Source organism: Lissotriton helveticus, chromosome 2_1 (genome assembly GCF_964261635.1).
Source record: "Lissotriton helveticus chromosome 2_1, aLisHel1.1, whole genome shotgun sequence".
In the NCBI taxonomy this organism is placed as follows: domain Eukaryota; kingdom Metazoa; phylum Chordata; class Amphibia; order Caudata; family Salamandridae; genus Lissotriton; species Lissotriton helveticus.
In genome coordinates this window covers 647,641,409-647,663,216 of record NC_136059.1, presented here as the reverse complement: position 1 = coordinate 647,663,216, position 21,808 = coordinate 647,641,409, and the positions used below count along the sequence as shown (strand labels likewise).

The 21,808-nt window shown below is 46.5% G+C and overlaps 1 protein-coding gene across 2 annotated transcripts in view; it reads right to left on the bottom strand.

Moving 5' to 3' along the window:
- The window catches only part of RASA1 (RAS p21 protein activator 1), a 1,157,575-nt gene that overhangs the window by 76,198 nt on the left and 1,059,569 nt on the right, over window positions 1–21,808 (bottom strand). The window contains exons 24-25 of one of the 2 annotated variants that reach the window (XM_078675333.1): window positions 15,281–15,391; window positions 11,287–11,421 (exon numbers count right to left, since the gene is read on the bottom strand). In XM_078675333.1, the coding sequence (XP_078531459.1) occupies window positions 11,287–11,421; window positions 15,281–15,391 (246 nt within the window). The remainder of the gene's footprint in view (window positions 1–11,286; window positions 11,422–15,280; window positions 15,392–21,808) is intronic. The other variant, XM_078675334.1, reaches the window with a different exon arrangement.

The following is a 21,808-nucleotide window of genomic DNA, read 5'->3' as shown; positions in this document are numbered from 1 at the left end:
AGACACATACAGTTACACGGTTCATGTAACAAGGACCGACCGAATATGGCTTGCGTTTTACAGGGCACGCCAGTTCCTGCTATCATCCCCACGTTTAAATTGTTAGAGAATGGTAGTTATTTAATGCTCAATAATGAAAACTGTTGTGGTTTAATTAAAGGTATAGCTTTCATAGTAACAGTTAGTGAGCGAGTTATTTGCTGCAGAAATGTTCTTTATCCTCCCACACGTGAACATAGGGAGTCTTCCATTTGGCCACAGATACCGACCTTGGGAGCAGAATTCAGCGGCATGGCTAGAATAAGAGCTCTATTGTCCCAGAAAGAGGTGGCCTTGAGCTCGGCCCGTGAAACTTTCGTGCTTCACATTGCTAACACCCGCACGGAGGTTCAGGCTCTTTTAAACACTGATTTGCCCTTGCATTTCGGAGCCATGGTCCGTTCTATCTTTAACGCATCCTCCACAACGGGCCTAGCACATTTTTTTAAAGTTGTTAGCGGTGGTCTCGTGACTTCCTTTGAGAAGATTTTTAGAGTCATCCCTGCTTTCTTCCATTCTATTTTTTCATCCTTATTTGGAGGGTTCCCGTTTTTACTTGCTTTAGCGGCTGGCGCATTGGTGGTTTTCTGCCTTTTTAAATATGGATGCCCTTCCTGTGCAAGTCCACGCACAGCTACTACTGACGCGGTTTCGCAACCGCATGCTTGATTATTATGGCACACTGCCGTTGGCGACTCTAAGCACGGCTTTTGGATTATCTTTTCGGTTCTCCTATTTCACCTGTGTCCAGCCTGTATTTCGCTGCCTGACCTGTGATTTCCTTTGGGCCATTGATTTGTGTCTCTGCGGACCAATATCTGCTGACGTCGATTTTGATCAACTGATGAGTCCTATCATTGCTCACGAGTTGGTTTGTTCTGACGAAAGGATTATGGCCTTGGCGGTGGCACATGGACTAATGGGTCCCTGGGATGTGTTGTCGGCAGCGCAAAGTTTCTTGGAACGAAGTTTTCTTGAAAACCCACCGAGCTGTCCTCTGATGGTTATAGAGGATCCGGTGCTGGAAGATCACGTATGTTCCTTTCATCTTTTAAATTGGATGGCTGAACTGTTTTTGGATGAGGACAGTGACTTCCTCCTGGAGGCTGTTGCAGCTTACTTTTCATATACAGTCTTATCATAGACACTGCCTCAAATTGGCATGCTGATTGATAGCATTTCCTTGATTTTATTGACTTTTGGTCAAGACATTTTATTTTTGCTTGCCTATTGGCTTGAGCCACATTATATTTGTGGGCTATTTTTTAGCATTAGTTTTTATTATTGAATTTTTATTCATGCTCGTTTATAAATGGATTCTGCTCTCATGTGATGGCACTTCTGTTACCTTATTTAGTCCGTTCTCGGATCATGGGGGGGTGTTGTATAGCTCCTATATATCCTTATATCGTGTTAAGTTAGCATAGGTACATTTCAGATTTAAACGCCATTTTTTCCTTTCTTGCAACTTCTGCACACGACCCTTAATTGTTGACTTAGCTTTCAACCTAGTGGTTTGCCGTGGTGTATGTGAGAATAATATGTTATTGCTCTGATATCAGTCTTGTTTAATAAACCATGTCTGCACGGAGAGTGCTGAAGTTTCAGGAGCAACACGATATGGAATTGTTATGAGGTCTGATCTCCACGCCTTCATAGTCATAACACAAGTGCAGCCTTTGCCAACTTGGGCTTGAGGCGGGATTGATATTGCTTTGCACGAGAATTGTTAACACACTTGATGCGGTGCACATGCAGAGAGAGCTGGTGTATGCTGATGTGATTCCTTCATGCTAGGACACTAAGGTATGGGCCCGCCCTAAAACAACCCAAAGAGACCTTCTTAGATAATAATATAATATATGTGTTAGGGAGGGTGAGATATAAGTGTTGTTAACTCTTATTCATTACAGCATGTTAACATGCTGTCACCATTCGCTTTTTATGTCTTAGTAACTATGCTGATAATTTTGCTACTGATAATAAGTATACTTGTATTATCAAAGATACTGCGCCTGAGAAGACGGCATTAGTAAATAAACATTTCAAATGCACATGTGTCTTCTTTACTCCATGATCTGGTTTGTAATGATAATATAACGAAAGAGTGTTCATGAGTCCCACGTACCCTGAGGTACTGTAAGTTCATGTTCTGGTTTGTCTAAACATTGGGTGTTTGATATGTCCAATGAGACACTGTAGCTAGCTCGGTAAGGGGTGAGTTGGTTGCTAAGGTAAGTTTTGGGACATCCTAATTTGCCGAGGTTCCACTCCTCTGTGCACAGTTCTGTGTGAGTACAGAAACCCTGCAACAACGCTACCATCCAGTCTCCTGGGTCTAGGGCAGCTAAGACCTGAGCCAAAGTCAGCATCTTGTACTTCTCCTTCCGGAGGAAGCCGTTGACGTTCCGGAGGTCCAAGATAGGGCGTAGGCCCCCTTTGCCCTTCTTGGGAACCAGAAAGTAGTGGGAATAGTAACCACACCCTACTTCTGGCCCAGGAACGCGCTCAATGGCCAAGAGGGTCGTAACTTCCTCCTGCAGAAGATTCAAGTGAGCCCCCGACACGCAGTGGTATTGCGGTGGCATGGCTGGAGGGGTCGCCTCGAAGGGGAGGTAGTAGCCCCTTCGGATGATTTGCATCACCCACCTGTCCGATGTGATGGTGCACCAGTGGAGGAGGTGATGGCGTACCTCCTCCACTCGACGAGCTGTGATGACTCAGGCCCCGCGACTGGTCCCTCGACCTCCTCCTGGACCGGGACCTCGAACGGCACGGGGCACGACTTGTCTTCGTGGTCTAACCCCAAACAATGTAGGCACCGGCGATCGCAGTCGGCACAGGGTTGAATCCGGGCATCCCTACCGGCACCGATGGAGTCGTTCGACTCGAAAAACACATCAAAAGATTGAAAAAGTTTAGTCAAAAAATGACTAAGTGTACCACTTTTTCCGGATCGGCGCTTACTGGCGCGAAAAAAAGAAGAACTGACGTCAGCGCACGAGGGCGGCCGGCGTCTAAGTACTCCGACGACGTCATCACGGCGCCAACGACGGACGCAGAGCCGTGGACGACGCCTACCGACGCGCAGAGGTACTGCTACGCAAAACTTTCCGGATCCAGTCTGACGCCTGGGGATATTCTAAGGTACGGAATCTAATACTAACCTGTTTCATTCAGATGCATCTGTATCGTAGCCTGAATATCCTGGACTCAATGCTTGGGAGGATAAGCCCAGAAACTGCACCATGTTCAGAACGGCTCCTATGAAAAGGGAGCGTTTGAGAGGGATTCGGGAATGAGTTTGGCACGTTGATAGTAAGCCCCAGTAAAGGCAGGAGGTTCGCCGCAATCTGGAGGTGAGAGAGGACTGCTTGGGACAAGCCCACCTTCAACAACCAGTTGTCAAGATAGGGGGAAGACTTGAACTGCTGATCTCCGCAGATGGGCTGTGACCACTGCCATCACCTTGGTGAATACCTGAGGGGCGCGAGTGAAGCAGAAGAGGAGCACAGTAAACTGAAAGTGCTCATTGCCCACCATAAACCGCAGGCAGCAGCGATGGGTAGGCAGGTCTGGGATATAGAAATAGATGTCCTGCAAGTCCAACGCTACCATCCAGGTTTCCGGATCCAGGGCAGACAGGACCTGAGCAAGGGTGAGCATCTTGAACTTCTCCTTTTTGAGGAAGTAGTTGAGGGCCCTGAGGTCAAGGTTAGGATGAAGGCCTTGGTCCTTTTTTGGAACCATAAAATAGCGAGAATAGCACCCACAGCCTATTTCTGGGCCAGGAACCTTCTCTATAGCTCCTAGTGGAGTAAGGCAAGGCGATCCTCCATCAGCCGATCGTATGTTGAAGGCATGGAGGGAGGGGTAGTCTTGAAAGGGAGTGAGTAGTCCCGTGGGACTATTTGCAACACCCACCTGTCCGAGGTGATATCTTGCACGTGGTGGAGGTGATGGCGTATCCTACCACCAACTGAACATCCATGATCTGGAGGGATCAGATAAGGAAGGTTTTGCAGTGGAGGAGGGGGTGTGTGGCTTGACACTACTCCTGGCCACCCGACCCACGAGGTCAGGCTGAACCGCATCCATGGCCCGGAGAGGTTACTGGGTTCTGGTTGGAATAGGGTTGGGGTGGTTGGAAACTCCTTCTGTAGCCACGAAAGGCAGACACAGGCCGGGATGATGTGGTAAGACCTAGGGACTTGGTAGTTGCCCGCAAGTCCTTAAAGCGCCCAAGTGCTGCATCTGCCTGGTCTCCGAAGTGATGTGAGCCATCAAAGGGCATGTCCGTAAGGTTAGCTTGGATATCCCCTAAAAAGCCAGATATCCTTAGCCAAGCATGGCGCCTAACGGCCACATACGAGGTACTCATTCTGCCTAGCGAGTCTGTTGCGTCTAAAACAGCTTGGGAGAGGAGAGCCCGGTCCTCCTTCGAGACTCTTGGCAGCACTTGTGCAACCGTATCCCACAGTGAATGGGAATAATGGTCCAAGAGTCATGCTGTGTTTACCAAGCACAATGCTAGGCTGGTGGAAGAAAAAATCTTACCAAAGTTGTCCAGCCTTTTGGATTACTTGTCCGTGGGTGCAGAATGGAACGTGCCACGGGAAGTGGATGCTTGGACCACCAAGCTCTGTGTGGTTGTAATGGGCGGAGAGGAAAGCTGGGTCGCCCGGTGCAAGGCAGTGACGGTGGGCAATGAACAAGTTAGTTACCTTCGGTAACGAGGTATCTGGTAGAGACATAGTCTAGCCGCAGATTCCTTAACTTAGAATATCCCCAGGCATCAGACTGGTCCAGAAAATGTTGTGCAGCAGCACCTCTGAGCGCTGGGTGGCGGCGCCGTACGGCTCCGCCCTGACGTCGTCCATGGACGTGACATTAGCGGAGCCATATATGCCCCGCCACGCCGACAGAAGACTTTTCCGCGTCAGAATGCGAAGCTACCACCAAAACCTGTGAAACATGGGAACAGTGTGCAGAAAAATAAAAATAAAGGTATGGTGAAAAACATCACCATAGAAGGACAGTGCCATGCACCGTATATTGTAAACTGAGGGAGGGAAAAGAACAGAGCACCACTCTGGGAGGGACCCCCGCAATTGTTAAGTCCAAAACCTCCCCCGGAGGTAGAAGAAGATGCAGAGCAGAGGCAGGATTCAAACCCTTGGCCTGTGTGAGCTTGTGCCACCAGAGGCACAAGACTTGCCACTGAGCCATAGCTCCTTGGTGAACCATCACAGCAGCCGACAGAAAGGCTGCAACCGCAATATACGACAGTGAAGGACAACCAGTCCAGAACCCAGGAGTAAGGACAAACTACCAAAAGGCGTCACCCAAAAGGAGATGTCAGATCGGAATAAGGGACCTACTGAATGCAGCATGAAGGGGGCATGAAGAATCCGCAGGATCCAAGGTTTTGACAAGAAGTCAGAGCCAGCCCCAGCTAAACAACTCGAACAGCGTAAAACACTGGTGAACCTGCTCCTGTAAATATAGGAAGGCAGCAGGATACTGAACCCTGCCCAGCAAGGGCCGATATGGAACAAAAACACACCCAGTAATGAGACTGGCGTGAAAAGGGGGTTCAGCACCTCGCAAAAAGTAGAACTGTACCTATGGGCCCAAAAGACTGGTAAGTGGTATGGTGGAGAGAGCGCGTACCACCCTCGCATGTACCACAGAGTAAGTGTACTGCAGAAACCCTCGCCAGCCAGACAAGTGGGAGAGCATTGAAAGGATGCCCATACACAACCAGAAGGACGCTCATACACGGCCAGAGGGTGCCTGTAGCACCATAACAGAAGAGCACCAGGAAGCAAGACTGCAGGAACAGCTGAGATGCACACAATATCAAGAAGGCAACGGGCCACAAACGCCAGAGAAGAGCTGGTGATGTAAGAGCACAGTGCAAAGACCAAGGCAGAAAAGCCCGCACAAGCCAGTAGGAAGATCATGATGCAGAAACAGCCTCAAGAAGATTGCCGAACCCCGGCCAAACCCAGGGACTAGGGTACGCTCAAAAGTACCTGCATGTATACAGAAAGTGGAACTAGTCCAGGCTATAAGCAGCGTCTGCCTCTGGTCCGGTAGAGAGAGTAGTCCCCTCGCAGGACAATTAGAAGAAAAGGCGAGCCTAACAAGGGAGTACTCAGGACCAACTCACAGGTCCTAGAAGCCAGAAAGAGTAGAGTTCAAGGAGAACCGGCTCCACGAGTCTGCCACATTAAGAATGCCCGCAGAACGTAGTAATCCCTGCGTGGAAGCAGCTGGGATGTGGAGAGAACTGCAGGGGAATAAGCCAAAAGGCCATAACGATCGTATAACAGAGAGGCCCACGGCAACTCCTTACCGGCGAGAACAACCCAGAAGGGGCTGATGTCAAGGAACGGACCATGTGACAAAAAGCAGGATGCCAGGCCATGCAAGGTAGATACTACACAGCATAGACCTAGAGCAGGAGTGGAAGCACCACAGACAACAGAGCGATGTGACCCTGCGGGACGCAGTAAAGTGGTATATGAATCCCAGAGGGATACCCATAATGAAAACTCCACAGGAGCAAACAAAGGCAAATGCAGACACCTGCCACCAGCCAATACCCCACATAGGGCAAGGTTCAACCCCTGGCAAGAAGGGGGGTCCTCTTGGCAAAACAGACAGTCAGAGGACTGAAAACAAAACAATCAGCCATACAGCTGTACAGACCATACAGAGACACCAACCTGTCTCTGATAAAACCCAAGCCCTAAAGGAAGACCCGCAACCAAGAAGAAAGTCAGTCAGTGACACAGCAGAATTACAGTAGCCCTGACAGAAGCCTGAAAATTGCAGAGTCCGCGTGGGACCCCAAAAGGTCTATTCCGTTAAACGGCATGCTTTGGAGGCTCTCCCGAATATTATCAGGGAATTGACTGTCGCGCATCCAGGCATGGTGGCGCAAAGCCACTGACCGTGCAAGAGCACGGCCCACAGAGTCTGTGGTATCCAGGGAGGAGCGTATTGAAAAATGTGTCATCTCCTTGCCGTGAAGGACAAGACGGAGAAGCTCCTGACGCAATTCCTCCGGAAGGGAAGGAAGGTTAGCCATGGAGTCCCAGAGTGCGGAGGACGCATGTGCAAACACGCATGTAGTGTTTAAAGCACGGATGGCCGCGCTAAAAGTAGCAAAAAGCTGTCTTCCACATGCATCCAGTCACTGGGATTCCTGGGTGGGAGGAAACAAGGGCAAAGCGGAGGAGTCCTGTAGCGTAAAAGACGCCTGAAATACCAGGCCCTGAGCAGTAGGGTGGAGGGACAGGCAAAGTGGATCCCCTGGGGCAGGACGGTGCCTACCAGCAATGGCCCAATCAACCAGGGCTTCGGAAGAGGGCTGTGCCCATGCTCCACTCAGGACTTCTAATAAAGCACCCCCAAGGGGTAGCAAGGGCTCGAGATGAAGCAGATCCATTAAGGGACCAGGTATGAGGGGTACCACAGGAGGTTGAAAGCTGAGGATAGCAGCCGCCTGGTTGATAGTCCGCGCATAGGCGCCCCCTAGCCCAGTAGTCACCATAGGAGGGGACAAGAGGCCGTCTGTAGGAGACGGTTGGAGACTAATCCTCCCAGTTGCCATAAAGAACAGAACTGGGAAACGAACCGAAGGCCATGCCACACTAGGGACCTGCACCAGTGGCCCCCGGCCAGGGGAAGCAGCAGCTTCTGAAAGGGCTGCAGCGGATACCGGTGTCTCCTGACCCCGCTGAGGAGACAGAAGCGAGGTCAACTCCAGGCATGGACGCCGGTGTCGGTGAACCGATGGACACCGGCGCCGATGGATGCGTCGACAGGGGTGTCGGTGGGCGCCATGTCGGAGTCGACTGGACGTCGACGGCCTCCACAAGGGACGCTACCTCGACCGGCGTCGGATGATGCGTTGCCCCAGACGTGGGATCAGGCGTAGAGCTGGGTGTGGGTTTGGACATCGAGCCCGGCTTCGGGTCCGACGTGGAGCCCAGCTTCGAGCCCGGAATCGCCGATGATGCTTCCGCCGTCCGCACAGGAAGCCGCACAGGACTATGCATTGACTGGCGGAGGGGGCTAGAGCAACCAGGACGGTCTGGGCAACGGCCCAACGTTGTCGTCCCGGCTCAGGAGTCTGTGCACACAACCCTGGTCAGTGAAGGATCCGCCGCTTCTGTGGGGCCCGAAGGCGCGCCAGGGAGAGAGGGGGACTCAAAGAAGGCCTGTAGAGCCCAGGAGTAGGCCTCCCTTTGGACGCACACCGCTCCAACTCCTGGAAAAGGATGGTATGGACGAGGTGACCTATGGGCGCCCTTAGCTGACCCCTTACGAGAGGAATGGGTGCCAGCGGCAAGCCTACGGGAGGTGGACTCAGTGGACAATTGTGGCTCTGCTTACCTTTTTTAGGGCGCCCCTCTGGAGAGGGGGAGAGGTGACGAGAAGAGGCTGGGCCAGACAGCCGTGCGGCCAACAGCTTCATACGGCGTTCCCGTAGGGACTTCAGCTTTATCTGTTGACAGTCGCCGCATTGTTTGCAATCGTGGCCCACACCAAGACACCACATGCAAATAAGGTGCAGATCAGTGCCCGACATCTGACGCGCACAGGCCTCACGGGCTTTGAGCCCGGAGGGCATTGCACACTGTTCCGGTACGGGACAAACGGTGCGGAGACGGCCCAAATCTCGGCCAGGAACTGCTGGTTTCCAGGATCCGCATTGTGATGCAGAAAAGAAGAAAACTGAGTCGGCACGCCGTGGCGGTGCATATATGGCTCCGCTGACGTCACGTCCATGGACGACGTCAGGGTGGAGGCGTACAGCGCTACCCCCCCGGCGCGCAGAGGTGCTGCTGCGCACAATTTTCCAGACCAGAATGATGCCTGTGGATATTCTAAGTTAAGGAACCTGCGGCTAGACATCTATATCAGATAGTTCTATTCACAGGAGCCTCTGTGCTGGGCTTGGACCACGTGCCCAGTAGAATGTCAGGGAAGGCCTTGTTGAAAGGCAGCAGGGGTTCTGAGGTAAAGACGCCTGCCTACAAGACCTCCATCATGACATTAGTCTTGACTGCCACCATAGGAAGCTACAGGTCCAAGTCTTCTGCAGCCATACGCACCACCATTGCAAAAGAAGCCCACTCCCCCATAACCAAGTTAGGGTGAGACAGCATGCCAGAATCTGGAGAGGTGTCCAGGCTGCTATCACCACCCAGGTCCTCATACAATTACAATTCTTGATGTGGTTGCCGGATTTCTAAGGGATCCTGCTGCCCAAGACAACCAGCTCATGCTCAACACCTCCAAAACGGAATTCCTTCTCGTTGCTCCACCTAATCACACATCAAAGATCAACGACTGGCTGAAAACATCTTAGGGCCTTCACCCGCACTCCCTTAATTTGTGACTCTACAAAATCCCTCAAATCACACTGGATAAGCACCTGAGCATGCAGAATCATATTAGCAATTTAAGCAAGGGGGCTAAACACCAGATGAACACCCTAAGGAATCTAAAACTTTTCCTTGGACAAGAGGACTTCAAGATGGCAATGCACGCTCTGGTGCTGCCTAGGCTACTCTATGGTAGTTCCAAGGTCTGTGGACCTCCCAAATATAGCTTGGCCTCTCTAAAAGCAATCATTAATACAGCTGCTAGACTGCTCACTGGTTCAATGAGAAACAAGCACATCATCCCCAGCCTCAAATCCCTAAACTGGCTGCCATACGTGGCCAGAATACAGCTAAAGATAGCCTGCATGACTCACAAATCCCTACATCTTAAGACTCCCACGTATCTAGTAAAAACCTAGAACTGTCTGGAGGTTGCAGACAGTCAAGAAGTGCAAGCTCAGGGCTCTTACAACCACAGATCTTTCACAAAATGAGACCAAGTCTCAGAGCCTTATCAGGCGCTGCTCCAAAGATCTGGAACTCTCTTCCTCCGGAAGTCTGACAAATTTCTTTGACGACTACCTCCAAAAAGGAAGTAAAAAAAGTCCCAATTGCTACGTTTCTGCCTTAATCAGCTCTGGCCCACTGCTCACTGATTACCACCTGATTGACAATAAGATTGTTGGACACCATTGAATCCCAGTACTCGTCTGCCATGCTCATTTATGTAGCGAAGATTATCGAATTTTCTTCTCCATGGCCTGTATCCCACATACTTAACTATGTTGCACAACTTTTTTGTTGTATTATGTATACTCTTGTAATTCCCGTCCAAATTGTAAAGTGCTCTGATACCCACCTGGATCAAGTTTGCGCTATATAAAACTTCCAAAATAAAATAAAGAAAGAAAAGAACTGGTGTCAACGCGTCAGGATGGCGCCTACATAGGCGACGCGGACATCACGACAACGAACCAGACGCTTACAATGTCATGTGAAGTCGACTAACGCCATCTATTGGCACGCAGGGATACTGTTATCAAAAATCTTTCGGATCCAGCCTGATGCCTGGAAGCTCAAAAGTAAGTAATCTGCAGCTAGATGTCTGTATCAGACATCTAGCTGTTTGGGAGGACGCCATGAGGTAGAAAAATGCTACAGAAATTCTATATTGCAATACAAATCCTGATGACACTTTAATGTGTTTCAGCAGACACTTAAGGTTACATGAACTGACTGTAACAACCCGAGAGCAGTGGTTTACCTCGTGGTTTTATCTAGTACCAAAATGACAGGATTCACGCGAATTATTTCTAGTCACTCTATAAATCAGCATTCATGAATTTGTTTTGCTACTTTTAGATGGTCAAGGGGTAGAAGGTGCCTCCAAGGGAGTTTGTTTAAAAAATATTTCAATGTTTAAATCAAATATTTGATAAGGACGATTCAATGGTCCTAATGAAAATTAATTTAGTAAATCATATGTATTTTAGATGGTGTCTGCATCTTCAATTTTTAGATTTTTCTTTGTTTGGTGACCCATATTTAAGGACATTATTCTACCCCCCTCCCACATACTAGAGCTTGAACACAAAATCCTCCACTAGATTTCCTATCCCAAATTGTATCCTGAGGGGCCTCAGAACTTCTATATGTGAGGAAAAAATACAGAACATATTTGAAAATTTGTATTTGCTGAAGGGAGCTGACAACTGCTCTCCTGGCATATGTGGGTTTGTGATTTTACTAATGTTACAAAAAGGAAAATGTTCAATTGGTGATTATTATGGGAAAATAAACTTTGTCCACTGTATTTTGGGTCAATAAAACATGGCAGTCTCACCTGCTGTGCGCCTCGTTCATTGCTGAGTGTCCGAAGGTCATCTGAATATGTAACACACATTTCATGCAAAGCTGCTAGATCGCGGGGCAAGTCAGTTCGTGTAGGTTCTGTAGTGTCTGGAAGCTCCGGTACATTCTTTAAAAAATAATAATAAATATTACAACTCCTAGTCTTTAGTGAACGAGCAATTACCTTTATATCAATAAAAATAGGCTCCGCCCCACTCCTCTCTACAGACTTGGAACTCCACTGTACAGCAGGTCAATTTTGAAAAGAGGACTACTGCACCAGCATGGCACTCTTTTGTCAGAACTCCACCTTAACTCCTGGGGTACAAAAACCTCAACCTTTGTTTGTGAGAGGTTTACACACGCCAAGAAAGATTGAAGTACAGCAGATCATTATAAGTATGTGGGACGTTTAAGGAGGATGAAGGTCATTTCTATTACTTCTTTCAGAACAGAATATAATAAAAGAAAACAAGCATAAAAGGATATAGGCATACTAATTATGCAGTACTCCTTGCGCAGATTACTTACCAGTAAATTTCATTTCACTGAGTCTAGCTCTATCCTCACAGCGTCAAATGTTATCATAGACTTTGATTTGTTTTGTAGGTTTTACTACTATCAGCTGCTAGATTGTCATTAAAGAGGATAAAGGTTCTGGTTCAGCATAATGGAAATTTTTCTTGAATTCCTAAACACAGAAAAACCCCACATATGTGCAGGGTCTCGAAAAATATTTTTAAAGAGAAACCTCTCTCCACAAAATATCAACAGCCCTCTTAAAGGTAAAGTTTCTTGCTTTTTGTTCAAACAATTAGATTTACACAGACAAATGATGTCTGATAGTTTCTATGGGAATCAGAAAGGCAGAGCTAGATTGGTGCTTTCGGGAAGAAATTGTTAGCTTTTAGGTATGTGATATTCTTTAGTGTGCTGATAATCTGATCCAAGGCAAATAGGCTATTGGGGCTACCTGGGTTTGAAAATGAAAGAGGGGGCCTTTTTCAGTGACTCTTGAGTCAGTGGGGGAGGTGTGCATGGGCATGGTGGTAGGAAGGCTCTGGAGTGGTGGTGGAAGTGGAAAGGGGACTGTGTGGCAAAGGAGGAGGATGTGTGGAAGAGGACGTGTGGCAAAGAAAGAGGACGTGTGGCAAAGAAAGAGGACTGGTGGCTCTGTCCTGGCACTTCATTGGTGCCAGCTCTGAAGAAGGAATCTTGGTAGCCGGTTCCTGCTTGAACTTTATTTCCTCCTTAAAGCAAAAAAAAGGCTCCAGAGGTGGTGGAGATTTTGCCATAAGTTTGCCTGTGAGTGGGTGGATAAACAGGTGCTTTTGTCTGGCATCCAGTTCCTGTTGGAACCTCTCCAGGATCGAATCGTTGAGGTTTTTGTCTCGGGCATGGATGGAAATTGGCTTCAGCTTGGCGTCAAGGCCAATTTTGATACAGGATCTTGGGTGCCAAAGGAGCTGTTAGCAAGGACATTCAGTGTTCAGTGCCCTTGGAACGTACCAGGCTCGAAGCTTGCCTGGCTGCAAAGTTATTACACAATCCGTAGTCAACAAAGCAGAGTGCATATACACAAATTAGTACAAAGAACATCAAAAGAAATTAAACTAGAAAATCCTTTAGTTGTGTATCTTAATCAATTAGTTCTTCACTGAATACGCAAAAGTGCAGCGATTGCGTTTCGTCTGGTTACAGGCTTCCTCAGGGCAAGATCCTGTGTCAGATCGAGCACGCAGGAGAGAGCAGATATGGTGTTGCAATTGACACAAAAGTATTTAATCAAAGCTCTTGTAGCAGTAATCAAGTCAGGTGCCGGTAGGCAAGAGAACAGGTCTTTATGCCATTTAAGTAGGAAATGTTGTCAATCCATATAGGGGCCGCATTCAGCAACGTGTATTCCAACCACCAGCATTCTGCGTTTGCGATATGTGAACAGATTGCTAGCAGCTGAAACGTGTTGGCTGCACTTATCTGTATTCTGTAAAGAAGAAATTGATTAAAGATACACAGAATCAACTACAGGAGTTTCTGGTTTCATTTCCTCTTGATGTACTATGTACAACCTTTTGTATATTTACTCTGCTTTGAAGCTTCTCGATTGTGTTTGAATGCATTTAGTTAATGGCCATTTGGCAGCTGGTCATCAGAGGCAGGCAACAGTTGTTCAAAATATAAACAATAATAACACTTTTGGTAGGGCGGTGAACTGGTCCCCAAGTTGCCAATACTTATTCAAGTCTGAAGTTGGCAGAGCCCTGGCTTGCCTTGGCGTCCATGCTCAATGCCCAACTCCCTTGCTAGTGGTGAACCGCTTCGCATGGGAATTTCTGTGTGCCTTCTGCTTGGTAATGTGGGCCTCAGAGGCTGAAGGTATACTCGTGGCACTGGGTTTGGTCTTCATTTGATGGCGAGCCCTTGGTGCAGGATCAGAATCCTGCATCTGTTGTTCGCCGCACTGCTCGACGACACCATCCCTGGGCACGCCAACAGTTGCACAAAGGGGTACTATTCACCAAAGATGTCTGTGGTGACTAGAGTGGTCTGCTGCTGCATCATCCTGCATGCCCAATGCCTTTGCCTTCAATACTAGAAGGCAAGATGCATTACCGTGGTCATTGTGCAGGCTGTGACTGCACATTTTAGTGGTTTGCCCGGGGATATTTTGGGTGGCAGAGAGGCAGTTATGTGGGTTTCATCACCTGTGCAGGATTCTCTGGTGAGGAAGGGCAGTAGGCCGTTTGCTGCTCCGATGGGCATGGGGCCCATGGCGACATCAGTCTGTTGGTGTCATCTCATCAGGGCGACAATGGTACAGGAGATTGGTTGCATCTCACGCAATATGAAAGAAAGGTAACTTAACAGACCTGATGAAAAACATGTGACTGAAAAGGTGAACTCTGAGCCCTTTCTGTACACATCCAAGCATGATCAGGAAAAAAACAACCCAACATGGAGTCAGTGTCCAAGAGCAATTTGCAACAAGAGGAGGAGTAACGCCACATCTCTACTCAAGGGACATCTTCGAACAAAAACAACTTGCAAAGGTCCAAGCCCAAAACCAGATTGCAGGAGAAGGCTAATTATGCGTTATCTAAAGCACATTTGCTGATACCACCATGGAATTCCGCTTTACATGTTGTCACAAATGCACACCAGGGACGGGAGTGAACCCACTTATTCCACATACTTGGTGGTGCCCCAGGCTCCATTTTGCTATAACTGGACAACAATTACGGTGGCATTTCTTCTGCAATTATGATACACACCAGTTACCATTGTCTTTTGAAATTGGGAAAAATGACTGCCAGGAACTACCAACGGGTGGTCGATGGTGGTAAACTGGTCAAAGGCTATGTGTCCATGGAAGTTTAAACTGAACCTTAAGAATGCCCAAAAGACATATGTGCAGCCTCCTCTCTTTCTTAGATGGATAAGGTAGCAGAACAAATCTTAACGCTATACACAGTGATTTCTACAAAATTCTAATAACCTTGGGCACATACATGGATAACTCAAGATACTGGTCTTCGAGGACAGTATATGCTCATAGTTGACAGCTCCTTCCAGTAAAATCAGACGATCAATGGTAATACCTATCATTACTGTCCAAAAGCACATATCGATCGCATCTCTAATTAACTTTACTGATCCTATACCAGCACACTTTTTATATGGTATGGCTTGGGTATTCTCATGTGCACAGCACATTCCTTCCTAGTATTTGCAAAGGAAAACAATGCCAATATTTGGTAATTATCTTTAACCTCTCTAACCTTTCTTTAGTTACACAGCTGGGTGACCAGAGTACTGTGTCCAAGATCCACTTTGAAATAGTTCACTATCTCATTGGACCAGGTAGGTCTACCTCAAGAATCAGTGTAACAGAACTTGGAATGGTGGAGCTTCACACTACTTAGAAGCTGGTTACAGTGTCCCCCAGGCAATGCACGGTGGTAGGTACAATGTAAAGTATTCCTTACAGTGTTTTTTGTAGCTTGAGTCTTGATGGTCAACCAGTGCTGTAGAGCCTGTGGCACTTGCTCACTGGTGATAATTCCTGGTCCCAATAGCCAGCCACCCTCTGATACGATCTGTAACACAGAGATGCAGGTCTGTTATGTGAGGCATACCCTGCTGCCAATAGCTAGCTGCCTGTACTAGTGCATGCCGAAGTCTTCTTGAAGTCTGCAGTTAACCACGACTATTACTTCGGTAAACACTCAAAGTGCTGATATACCAGTGAAATGAAATACTCTGAATTGCTAAAGCTAGCCACTTACTTTTAAATAACACCAGTGAGCTTCCAGATTTGGAAGAGGAATAGAGGTTATGTAGATGAAGAAAACTACTGAATCCATTTGCTGCAAAGCTGTGAAAATTTGTTCCACCTATACCAATTTGAGTTTGTCGTTTTTCAAGTATGTGCTGACATGTAACCAAAAAAAAGCAACCAATTTCTTTTTTTGAACCATCAAAATTATCTTGAATAAAAACATGCATCACATTTCTACAAGAGGTACCTTGTCTGTGACTGTACTATATGCATTTGCCATTTTTGTTGCCGTAATTCTGGGGCATATCTAGAAAACGTATAGTGTGCCACACTCTTACTATTTGCAGGCTCTACTATGAGCAGCCTCTTTGACATCAGGAACAAGCATTGACAAATACAATAGGTCTTGCCTATGAGAGAGCTATTGGTTTAGGCAATGTGTTTTAGCCATTATGTACACAAATGAGGCTGGTGTTCAGCATGGCTAAAAGTTAGTGGCATGGGTTGGGGTAGATTGGAGTGGGGTAGGTTGGGTTTGGGCAGAGAGAGGCAGATTGGCGTAGAGTGGGGGTGGAATGGATTGGGGTAGAGAGGGATGACATGTGGTAGATTGGATGAGGGGTAGATTAGAGAGATAGATTGGAGTGGGGTAGATCGGAGCAGGGTAGATCGGGGTGGAATGGGATATACTGGGGTGGAGTAAGGTAGATTGGGGAAGAGTAGTGGATTGGAGTGGAGTATACTGGAGTGGAATTGGGTAGATTGGAGTGGGGTCAGTAGATTGGAGTGTGGAAGACTGCGTGTATTAAAGTAGGGTAGAATGGGAGTGGAGTGGGGGCAGAGTTGAGTTGATTGGGGTAGACTGACCTGGGGCAGACTGGGGTGAAGTGGAGTAGACTGGGATAGAATGGGGTGGAGTAGAGTGGGATATATTGGGGGACATTGGAGTGGAGTGGGTTAGACTGCAGAAGAGTGCAGCAGATTGGAATGGTGTAGATTGGAGTGGGGAGAGTGGGATAGATAGGAGTAGAGAGCAGTAGACTGGACTGGGGTAAATTAGGGTGGAGCGGGCTAGATTGGAGTTAGATAGTAGTGGGATAGTGTAGAGTGGGGTATATTGGAGTGAAGTACGGTAGATTGGAGTGAAGTGGGGAAGATTGGAATGGAGTTGGATAGAAAGGTGTGGGGTAGATTGGGGTGGGGTGGACGGGGTAAATCGGGTTGGAGTGGGGTAGATTGGAATGGGGTAGACTGGAGTGGATTGGACTGGGGTGAAGTGAATTGAAGTGGCCTAGGGTGGAAAGGAGTACATAGGGGAAGATGGGGAGGGGTAGAACGTGGTAGGGTAATTGGGTGGAGTAGATTAGAAGGGGTGGAATGGGTTGGGGTATATTTGAGTAAAGTGTGGTAGACTGGAGTGGGGTAGATTTGGGTCGAGTAAAATGGAGTATGGAAGAATGGAGTGGGGTTGATTGGAGTGGGCTAGACCGTGGTGGAGTGGGCTAGATTGGAGTGGAGTGGGCTAGATTAAAGTCGGGAGGAGTTGGATAGATTGCAGTGGAATTTGGAGTGGGGTGGGCTAAACTAGAATAAAGTGAGGTAAATTGCACTGCAGTAGATTGTAATGGAGTGGGTTAGATTGGGTGTATATTTGAGTGGGGTAGATAGGAGTGGGGCAGATTGGAGTAGAGTGGGATAGACTGGAGCAGAGTAGGACAGACTGGAGCAGAGCAGGGACAATTCTAGTGGTGTGCGGTGGAGTGGAGTGGGGTAGAAGAACAAGTTACTTACCTTTGGTAATGATATATCTATAAGAAGCATAGGTTAGTTAAAGCTTCTTTACCTTAGAATTACCCCTAAGCGGCAGACTGGATCAGGAACATTTTTCATCAGAGGTACCTCTGAGAGGTACCTCTGCACGTCGGAAGGTGGCGTCGGTCGGCTCCACGTCCGTCGTGGACGTCGTGGTCGCTGGGATGATGTTGCGGCAGCTACTTAGACGCCGCCCTCATGTGCTGTCAGTTCTGTACACGACTTTCTGCGCCAGAGAAACAGAGCCATGCAAGACACTGACCACTGGTGCACTAAACTAGGGCCCTGAAAGGATGTCAGTTTGCAAAACGGGGAGGATTGGTGGGGTGGTAAGGAATCTATAACTAACCTAGGTTTCTTACAGATATATAATTACTGTAGGTAAGTAACTTGTTCATCTGACAGAAATAGTTAGTTTTCGATTCCTTACATTAGAATAGATACCCCAGCAATACCAAACCCGGAGGTGGGTCTGCGAAGCATGCTCACACCAGAAAATCCTGCAGAACAGAACGGCCAAAGAAGCTGTCTCTCCGGACTTGGGTGTCCAGGCAGTAGTGTTTTGTAAATGTGTGCAGCGATGTCCACATAGCTGCCTGATAAATGTCATTCAGAGGGACTCCTCGTCTTAAAGCAGTAGTGCCTGCCGTCGCCCCGGTGGAATGGGCGCATAGCCCCACTGGAGGTCCCTTTTTTTGCTAGAGAATAGCAGGATTTAATACTCAAAACGACCCATCTAGAGATGGTCCGCTTGTGTACGGCCCAATCTATCTTAGCGCCCACATAGCCAACAAAGAGCTGGTCATTCACCCGGAACTATTTGGTGCGATCCAGATAGGTCCAGACGGTGGAGTCTCTCTTCCTCTTTAGAAGGATGTGGAGGCGGAAAGAAGGTGGGCAAAGTTATGGTTTGCCCGATGTGAAAGGAGGTAACCAACTTGGGAAGAAAGGATGGACGAGTTCTCAGGACAACCTTGTCCGGATGTGCAGCCAGAAAAGGAGGCTTGGATGAAAGAGCCTGGAGGTCACTCACTCTTCTGGCAGATGTGATGGCTACCAGGAATGTAGTCTTATGAGTTAAGAGTTGTAGAGGACAGTTGTGAAGCAGCACAAAGGGAGAGCACATGAAAAAGGTCAAGACCAAATTCACGTCCCACTGAGGCAGTATGAAGGGAATAGGAGGAAAGAGATGAGTAATGCTTTTTAAGAAACGATTTACAACCGGGAACTTGGAGAGAAGGTTGATCAAAAAGCCTTAGAAAGGCAGAAATGGCCAGAAGAGAGCCCTTGATGGTGCACAGAGCAGAGCCCTGCTGGGCTACAGAAAGAAGAAACAAGAGAACCACAGAAAGAGGGGCAGAAAGGGAATCCACAGCCTCTGCTGTGCACCATGCCACAAACTTGTTCCACCAGCAGGCATATACTGTCTTAGTGGAGGGATGCCTGGCTGCCAAGACTACATCACAGTGAGTTATGATCTGTTTAATTCTGAGCTAGGGAGCACTCCTGTTCTTCAATTATCTTTATACTTTGAAAAATGGTGCTGCGGTTCTTAGGGGTTGTCAGTCCCTAAGTATGAAACACTAGTTATGTTGGGTATGTTGGCCCAACGAACCGTGCACTATCCACTTGGTGCTATGCACCTAAACAATTTATATTTTCTTAACAGACAATAGATTTTCTGTTTTGTTTAATTGCTTCTATTTATTTTTTAGATATTTTTTATCTTGTTTTCATCTGTATATTACCAAATTATGACATTCTATTTCTATGAATTGTATTGCATTCACAAAACCACAACATTAGCATTACATTTCATGTTACATTCAACAATGTTATGTGCTGTACAATTTTTATAAAGTGCCCGGTGCCCAATGCATTTCGGCACTACCAAGGTGCCTTCATCAGGGGCGAATCTGTAAGAAATAAATAAAGATGACCATGTAATTTCACTTTTAGGATGCCCATGGATGGTGTTGTATGTGTATCCTGTGTGTTATCATACCTGTTCTCGTGTTGCTCAATTCTTAAATCCTGTGTGAAAAAATTAAATCTATTTATTCTCTCAGCCAAGCCAAGTATAACAATGCATCCTGAGAATAAACCAAGTTTGGATTGCTAACATAAGCTTACCACAAATCTCGAGTCTTCAAAAGTACCCTAAACAACAAACAAGGAATATATTCAGTTTCCTGCTCACTACTACAAACCATTTCCATATAGCTAAAACCACTCCTATATATAGACTGGCATACCTGTTGTTCCAGCACTGTTCTATTTCTGCAAAACATAATGACAAATCACGTATGCTATATTAGTACTCCAATGTACTGAACCGTAAGTTGTATTTCATGTCAATTCCACTCCCGCATACCTGTTGAATGCGTCCATACGATGTTCACTACGAAACATAAACAAACAAATTCGCCGTCAATACTGAAGCCCATCGCGAATTGCTACTCCTCATCTACATACCTTTCGGTACAAACGAAAACCCCTTACCTTGTTTTCAAACAATTCTCTCCGTATCAAAACGACCTGCTCTCCAATCAAAGAGTGTCTCAACTGTTACCGATAGTTCCGCGTCTCATAACAATCTCCCGCGCGCCTGAACACAAAGACATAAACAACGGACTAGTACGCTGCCATTGATAGAGTCGCGGACGCCATATTTCAATGGGTTATTTTCAGCATGAATGCTGTACGTATCACCTGCGCTCGGTTTTCAAATCGTGTCCTACCTAATATCTTAAGTTTAATGTATGAATTGTGAATAAATTATGAATGTCACATTGCAGTGACCAAGCAATTCTCTTGTTATTACCAACATAAGTTCCGACTTAAACACTACCTTCCTGCCGCGGAAGCCATATTATAAGGTGTTGTTATCTCGATAACACCGAACGCTAACCAACCGTGTTATACAAACCCTCGTCCTGACTGATGTACTAAGTATTTTATTAATGTATTTGCTCTGTGGTAGATGTTTTGTGATACCTTCAGGTTTATGTTCAAAAGAATATGTTAGTGGCAATGATGGTGCGTATTATAAATTGTACAATGTGAACCAATATATTCAAATGCACGATAAGTTTTCAATGGATACTGTTGTATCTTAATCACATGTCTTAATATACATTGCAATTAAATCTCAAAACCCTATGTTATTTGTCTTAGTGCTCTAATGTAATAAAGTTGGTTGATTTTATGCAATTGCTTGGGTTTTTGATTTTCATAATTTTTCAGTTCATATGCGCTGACCCATAAGGGCTCTGATTTTAATATCTGCATGAGATGCTTTATTTGCTCATAGGAAGGAAGATAAATCATATTTATCGTTAAGACCGATGGGAGCCATCACGTGTAAGTTTTTGATCCAAAATAGTTCTCTTTGCAACAATCTTTGGTGGTTATTGATTCCTGCTTTTATGGGTACTTGTTCAATGATAAAGAACCGCAATTGAGAGATTGTGTGACCTGTGTCTCTCCAGTGAACTGCTAAGGGTGACGTTAGGTTTAAGTTGCATATTCTGCTCTTATGCTCCGTGATTCGAGTCTTAATCTTCCGTTCCGTTTTGCCCACATAGAGCTTGCTACATGGGCACTTTATTCCATACACTACGTTTGCAGTATTGCAGTCACTGGTGTGTCTCAAATCTATGACTTTTCCTGTAGTAGGATGACTGATGGTGTTCCCCATTATCACATTATTACAGTTTGTGCAATTCAGACATTTACTCATTCCTTTGTGAGATACTGTAGACGATGTCGGTGGTCTCAATTTCAATCTCTCACGCAAATTTTGCCCTCTTGAATATGCATGTACTGGTAAGTCTTTGAATAATCCTTTGAAATCTGGTTCATTCATTAAAAGTTCCCATCTGGTGTTTGATTATTTTCTTGATTTCTCTCGACTGGGTCGTGTATTTCGTTACAAAAATCCTTTTTTCTTGGGTCCTTCTCTGCTTGGGCTTCAGTAAATCCGTTCTATCCAGTGCCAGTACATTCGAAATGCTCTCATCAAGTTCCTTCCGTGGGTATCCCCTAGCTTCATATTTGATTGCCTGTTGGTGAATGGTTCTTGTTGCCTCTTGGTTATCAGAACATATTCTCTTAATCCTTATGAATTGGGACTTTGATAGGTTTTTGATTAAACTTCTAGGGTGAAAACTTGTGTATCCTAGTGCATTGTTCTTGTCCGTCGGTTTAGTGTAAAGTTGTGTGGAAAAACCTGTTGAAATTTTAGTAATTCTCACATCCAAAAAATCAATTGTTTGTGAATCAATCTTGTGCGTGAATTTAATCCTGGGGTTAATCGCATTCATCATCAAAATTAACCTTTCTAGGTGCCCTTGAGTGCTGTCCCAGATTAAAAAAATATCGTCTATAAAACGACAGTACATTTTCACATGTTTCCAGTCTT